The 7,500-nt window shown below is 40.3% G+C and overlaps 1 protein-coding gene across 1 annotated transcript in view; it reads left to right on the top strand.

The window, feature by feature from the left end:
• LOC133631220 (protein FEV) overlaps window positions 1-7,338 on the top strand; it is a 14,408-nt gene extending 7,070 nt beyond the window's left edge. The window contains exons 6-9 of the mRNA XM_062023379.1: window positions 1,913-2,144; window positions 2,211-2,331; window positions 6,661-6,724; window positions 6,798-7,338. Of these exons, the coding sequence (XP_061879363.1) occupies window positions 1,913-2,144; window positions 2,211-2,331; window positions 6,661-6,724; window positions 6,798-7,045 (665 nt within the window). The 3' untranslated portion in view covers window positions 7,046-7,338. The remainder of the gene's footprint in view (window positions 1-1,912; window positions 2,145-2,210; window positions 2,332-6,660; window positions 6,725-6,797) is intronic.
• The last annotated feature ends 162 nt before the right edge of the window (window positions 7,339-7,500 follow it).

Below are 7,500 nucleotides of genomic sequence, written 5' to 3'. Positions count from 1 at the left end.
CCTAAAAATAGATATACCAGCCCCCAGACACATGTTTTTCTCTAAATTTGGCTCCCCGAGTCAAAATAAATGGTAAATGGGTTATACTTGTATAGCGCTTTTCTACCTTCAAGGTACTCAAAGCGCTTTGACATTATTTCCACATTCACGCATTCACACACACATTCACACACTGATGGCGGGAGCTGCCATGCAAGGCGCTAACCACGACCCATCAGGAGCAAGGGTGACGTGTCTTGCCCAAGGACACAACGGACGGGACAAGGTTGGTAGAAGGTGTGGATCGAACCAGGAACCCTCAGGTTGCTGGCACGGCCACTCTCCCAACCGCGCCACGCCGTCCGTCAACACGAAACAAAGCTCACCTTTGTGCATTCACACACAGCATAAAGTGTTTGGTGGACAAAATGAGACAAAGGAGTGGCATAAAACACGTCTTTCTGCGGCAGTGTCGTGAGAAAGTTGCACATGTAAACAAACTGTTGAGTCACAGTCTACACAACGGTGAGTTCAAGGGCAGCTGAAATTAGTAGGACAAAACGGCGCTCGCCAAATACTCTCATCAATGAAGCATAAACATATTTAACAGTGGGCTTTCTAACAATTAGGAAGGTTTGTGTCGTGTTTGTCCTCCTACATCAGGGGTCGGCAACCCAAAATGTTGAAAGAGCCATATTGGACCAAAAAAAACAAAAACAAATCTGTCTGGAGCCGCAAAAAATTAAAAGCCATATTACATGTGTCATGAGATATAAATTTAATTAAGAGGACTTAAAGGAAACTAAATGAGCTCAAATATAGCTACAAATTAGGCATAATGATGCAATATGTACATATAGCTAGCCTAAATAGCATGTTAGCATCGATTAGCTTGCAGTCATGCAGTGACCAAATATGTCTGATTAGCACTCCACACAAGTCAATAACATCAACAAAACTCACCTTTGTGCATTCATGTACAACGTTAAAAGTGTGGTGGACAAAATGAGACAGAAAAAGAAGTGGCATAAAACACGTCCTAGAAAGTCGGAGAAAGTTATACATGTAAACAGACTATACGGTGAGTTCAAGGACCGCCAAAATAAGTAGGGCAAAACGGCGCTCACCAAATACTTGAATCAGTGAAGCATATTTAATATAAACAGTGTGATTTATAACAATTACGGAGGTTTGTGTCATGTTTGTCCTCCTACAGAAACCATACTAAAACAAAAAAATTGATTTTTTTCCCCCTTATCTTTTTCCATTCTTCATACATTTTTGAAAAATCTCCAGAGAGCCACTAGGGCGGCGCTAAAGAGCCGCATGCGGCTCTAGAGCCGCGGGTTGCCGACCCCCGTCCTACATAAACCATATTACTAGAGATGGCTTTTTTGCCGATATCCGATATTCCGATATTGTCCAACTCTTAATTACCGATTCCGGGGTAGCAGGGGGTGTATATTGTAGCGTCCCGGAAGAGTTAGTGCTGCAAGGGGTTCTGGGTATTTATTCTGTTGTGTTTATGTTGTGTTACGGTGCGGATGTTCTCCCGAAACGTGTTTGTCATTCTTGTTTGGTGTGGGTTCACAGTGTGGCGCATATTTGTAACGGTGTTAAAGTTGTTTGTACGTCCACCCTCAGTGTGTCCTGTATGGCTGTTGACCAAGTATGCTTTGCATTCATTTGTGTGTGTGAAAAGCCGTAGATATTATGTGATTGGGCCGGCACGCAAAATCAGTGTTTTAAAAAGGCATACATTTTACTTTTTTAAAACCGATACCGATCATTTCCAATATTACATTTTAAAGCATTTATCGGCCAATAATATCGGCAGTCCGATATTATCGGACATCCCTAGTCTGAACCCAAATGAGCTGAAAGGCTATACGAATACAGCAGTTTTGATATCGTCCCCTCCTTTTTCCTCCAGCAGTGTTGTTCCCAGACTGGGCCTACAAGCCATCCTGGTCTCCGGGCTCCAGGCAGGTCCAGCTGTGGCACTTCCTGTTAGAGCTGCTGCGCCGCGGCGAGGGCGGAGCCATCGGTTGGGGCAGCGAGTGGGGCGAGTTCGTCATCCGCGACCCCGAGAGACTGGCCAGGCTGTGGGGGGAGAGGAAGGGCAAACCCCACATGAACTACGACAAGCTGAGTCGCGCCCTCAGGTAGACCGACGACAACCATCCTTCACCTTGTTATTGAGTTTGATTGATTGTTATTGACACATACAGATATTACTACAACAAGCGCATCCTGCACAAGACCAAAGGCAAGAGGTTCACGTACAAGTTCAACTTCACCAAACTCATCCTGGTCAACTACGCGGCTCACCTGCCTCCACCTTGTCATCAGGTCATCATCACCTCATCTCAAAAAACCTGACAGACTAAAATATTACAAATATCTCTCAATATAATGCAGTGCAAACTACAAGTTGTTATTATGAGTAGAGATGTCCGATAATATCGGACTACCAATATTATCGGCCGATAAATGCTTTAAAATGTAATATCGGAAATTATCGGTATCGGTTTCAAAAAGTAAAATGTATGACTTTTTAAAACGCCGCTGTGTACACGGACGTAGGGAGAAGTACAGAGCGCCAATAAACCTTAAAGGCACTGCCTTTGCGTGCCGGCCCAATCACATAATATCTACGGCTTTTCACACACACAAGTGAATGCAATGCATACTTGGTCAACAGCCATACAGGTCACACTGAGGGTGACGGTATAAACAACTGTAACACTGTTACAAATATGCGCCACACTGTGAACCCACACCAAACAAGAATGACAAACACATTTCGGGAGAACATCCGCACCGTAACACAACATAAACACAACACAACAAATACCCAGAACCCCTTGCAGCACTAACTCTTCCAGGACGCTACAATATACACCCCCCCGCTACTCCCTAGCCCGCCCACCTCAACCTCCCCATGCTCTCTCAGGGAGAGCATGTCCCAAATTCCAAGCTGCTGTTTTGAGGCATGTTCAAAAAAAATAATGCACTTTGTGACTTCAATAATAAATATGGCAGTGCCATGTTGGCTTTTTTTCCCCATAACTTGAGTTGATTTATTTTGGAAAACCTTGTTACATTGTTTAATGCATCCGGCGGGGCATCACAACAAAATTAGGCATAATAATGTGTTAATTCCACGACTGTAAATATCGGTATCGGTTGATATCGGAATCGGTAATTAAGAGTTGGACAATATCGGAATATCGGATATCGGCAAAAAAGCCATTATCGGTTATCTCTAATTATGAGCATGCAATTCTAATCTGGATCGGCACCACATTGTCGGGACTTGATCAAAAATAGGACTCAGATGCAGAGGTGGAGAACAATCCGTCAGGCTTTTATTTTGAAATGTTCCACTTTTCACCTCTTGAGTCAGGGCAATAAAACAACGGCTATAAACTTTAACAACTGGGCAAAAAGGTTTCACAAAAAGTGAACAAACCGAAAATAACAAAAATATCAATCTCCGCCTTCAGTCCGAGGGCGGCTGGGATAATTTTTTTACCGCTTGTCCCTTTCGGGGTCGCGGGGGTTCGCCATGAAAACATGCAATTCTGCAGTGACCTAACCATATATAAACATTCAACAAAACATGGTTTACGACTGATTTGGTGTGACAAAAACTAATCAGAAGCGCTAATAACGGATATTTTAGAAACTAGTGTGGTCCCGATACCAATGTGTTGGTGCCGGTACCAAAATTATTTCGATACTTTTCGGTACTTTTCTAAATAAAGGGAACCACAAAAAATTGCATTATTGGCTTTATTTGAACAAAAAATCTTAGGGTACATTAAATATATGTTTCTTATTGCAAGTTTGTCCTTAAATAAAATAGTGAACATACAACTTGTCTTTTAGTAGTAAGTAAACAAACAAAGGCTCCTAATTTAGCTGCTGACATATGCAGTAACATATTGTGTCATTTTCCATTCTATTATTTTGTCAACATTATTAAGGACAAGTGGTAGAAAATGAATTATTAATATACTTGTTCATTTACTGTTAATATCTGCTTACTTTCTCTTTTAACATGTTTTATCTACACTTCTGTTCAAATGTAATAATCACTTATTCTTCTGTTGTTTGATACTTTACATTAGTTTTGGATGATACCACAAATTTGGGTATCAATCTGATACCAAGTAGTTACAGGATCATACATTGGTCATATTCAAAGTGCTCATGTGTCCAGGGACATATTTCCTGACTTTATAAACATAATATACATTTTTAAAAAACGAAAGAGGCATTATAGTACTGAATATGATTCATTAGTATCCCCGTACTATACTAATACCGGTATACCGTACAACCCTAATATAAACGTTTATTATTTGTCACATACAGAGCAGCCATCTTTGAAGTCAACTCGGGGGTGGTGAGAATGCGCCGACTTTCCGAGTATAGGAAATTGGACCTCGAGGGGTGTTCCAGTTGAAAATCCCGACTAGAAACTCGGAAAATCCGACTTCCCAGTACAAATGGAATGCATCGTTAACCTAATGTAGATGCTCTAATAATGTAGGATTATAATAATGATGTGTCATTATGATTATTACTTATAATAATCAGCTAATATCTACCTTACCCTATGAAGTAAAGGGTAAACTCGTGTGAATAATGACAGGCTGCGTGATTATTCAAATTCACATTATGGTTACTTTGTAATAAAATTGTCGGCACTATTTTGTAAACAAACTAACAAAAAACAACCCAAACCAGACATTTAATAACTGAACGAAACCCTTTTGTGTGAATGAGTGTAAATGGGGGGAGGGAGTTTTTTTGGGGTTGGTGCACTAATTAAAGTGTATCTTGTGTTTTTTATGTTGATTTAATAAAAAAAATAAAATAAAATAAAACAACCCAAACCCAAAAAACTGAACTTAAAAAAATACAAATAACACAACACTAAATAATTTTAACTGGGGGGGTTGATTATGAATAGGTTAGTTAGTTTTCATAATTTAAGATTAAGATGAGTTTATTTCAAAGGGGACGATGCAATTTCATAAAACACATGATTAAAAAAAGCCAGAATTAGCCAGAAGGCTAATTTTACTCATTTTCATTCATTACTAGTTTCTATGTAACTGTTTTTATATTGTTTTACTTTCTTTTTTATTCAAGAAATTGTTTTTAATTTATTTATCTTATTTTATTTAATTCATTTTTTTAAAAAGGACTTTATCTTCACCATACCTGGTTGTCCAAATTAGGCATAATAATGTGTTAATTCCACGACTATATATATATCGTATCGGTTGATATCGGTATCGGTAATTAAGAGTTGGACAATATCGGATATCGGCAAAAAAGCCATTATCGGACATCCCGAGTTAGGGTTATTGTAGTTTTGTTATGTAAGAACAGACCATATTAATGAAGTGGTATTAAAGGGAGAATCATATACAACAACGTCCTTACTTAGTACTAATAAGCAATCATTCTGAGGTTATTGAGGGAAGGCACTTATCTAATGGCTTACTGGTTGTATAATAAGACCATGCAGAATAAGGCAATAAAAAGTACTTAATAATGACTAATTAAGAGCCAATATGTTACTAATTTGCATGTTAACAAGTAACTAATTAATGGTGAATATGTTCCCCATACTAAAGTGTTACCTTTTATTCTTGTAAAATGTGATTTTTTTTTTTTCTATACAAATTTTTGTATTGAAGCTCATTAGAAATTAAAATTCATGTCACTTTTAATTAAGGATCTTTTTATGGGGAAAATATATTTGAAAAAAATCTTTATTCATCTTGTACAGCCCTTTGAGACACTTGTGATTTAGGGCTATATCGGGGGTCGGCAACCCGCGGCTCTAGAGCCGCATGCGGCTCTTTAGCGCCGCCCTAGTGGCTCTGTGGAGATTTTTCAAAAATGTATGAAGAATGGAAAAAGATGAGGGGGAAAAAAATCTATTTTTTTTTTGTTTAGTATGGTTTCTGTAGGAGGACAAACATGACACAAACCTCCCTAATTGTTATAAATCACACTGTTTATATTAAACGTGCTTCACTGATTCGAGTATTTGGCGAGCGCCGTTTTGTCCTACTAACTTTGGCGGTCCTTGAACTCACCGTATAGTCTGTTTACATGTATAACTTTCTCCGACTTTCCAGGACGTGTTTTATGCCACTTCTTTTTCCGTCTCATTTTGTCCACCACACTTTTAACGTTGTGCGTGAATGCACAAAGGTGAGTTTTGTTGATGTTATTGACTTGTGTGGAGTGCTAATCAGACATATTTGGTCACTGCATGACTGCAAGCTAATCGATGCTAACATGCTATTTAGGCTAGCTATATGTACATATTGCATCATTATGCCTCATTTGTAGCTATATTTGAGCTCATTTAGTTTCCTTTAAGTCCTCTTAATTAATTGTATATCCCATGACACATGTAATATGGCTTTTAATTTTTTGCGGCTCCAGACAAGTCGCAGGGTGTACACCGCCTTCCGCCCGATTGTAGCTGAGATAGGCTCCAGCGCCCCCCGCGACTCCGAAGGGAATAAGCGGTAGAAAATGGATGGATGGATGGGGTCCAATATGGCTCTTTCAACATTTTGGGTTGCCGACCCCTGGGCTATATAAATAAACATTGATTGATTGATTGATTGATTGATCTTCCAGCTGCTCCACAGCAACCAGTGTGGTCTTCCTCTGGGTGGGACCACAGCATCAGCCATGGACAGAGGTATAGCATATGCATCACCAAAAAATAATTTCATTTTTCACCGACGGAGGTCTCACTCTGCTCGTCATGACAGCGGTCCAGGACCGGCCTCACCCCCTCTTCCTCCCGTGCTGCCTCCCCAACCCCATTCCATCGCCGCAGCTTCTCCACGCCCCCTCACCCTTCAACTTAGGAGGAGCCTGCAGGCCCCCCGGCTTGCACCCTATGGCCTCCTTGGCCCTCCACGCCAACGCCAAAGGTCACGTGGTGGAGTGGGACGCGGACCGACTCACTTGGAGGCTGCTTGGCGGAAGACAGCAAGGCGAGGAGGAAAGGCTATGAAGGACAGATAAGAAGGAGGATATCACTGCAACGGAAGGGATGGAAAATACTTTTATTTTTTGTAGATTGCTGGAATAGTTTGATGTTCTGTGGTTGAATTTAGGCAGATGTTTTATTTATGTGCACTACCGTTCAAAAGTTTGGGGTCACCCAAGCAATTTTGTGGAATAGCCTTCATTTCTAAGAACAAGAATAGACTGTCGAGTTTCAGATGAAAGTTCTCTTTTTCCGGCCATTTTGAGCGTTTAATTGACCCCACAAATGTGATGCTCCAGAAACTCAACCTGCTCAAAGGAAGGTCCGTTTTGTAGCTTCTGGAACGAGCTCAACTGTTTTCAGATGTGTGAACATGATTGCACAAGGGTTGTCTAATCATCAATTAGCCTTCTGAGCCAATGAGCAAACACGTTGTACCATTAGAACACTGGAGTGATAGTTGCTGGAAATGGTACCTA

This window comes from Entelurus aequoreus, linkage group LG16 (assembly GCF_033978785.1).
Source record: "Entelurus aequoreus isolate RoL-2023_Sb linkage group LG16, RoL_Eaeq_v1.1, whole genome shotgun sequence".
Lineage (NCBI taxonomy): Eukaryota > Metazoa > Chordata > Actinopteri > Syngnathiformes > Syngnathidae > Entelurus > Entelurus aequoreus.
The sequence above is the reverse complement of the archived record's forward strand: the minus strand, read 5'-3'. Positions and strand labels throughout refer to the sequence as shown.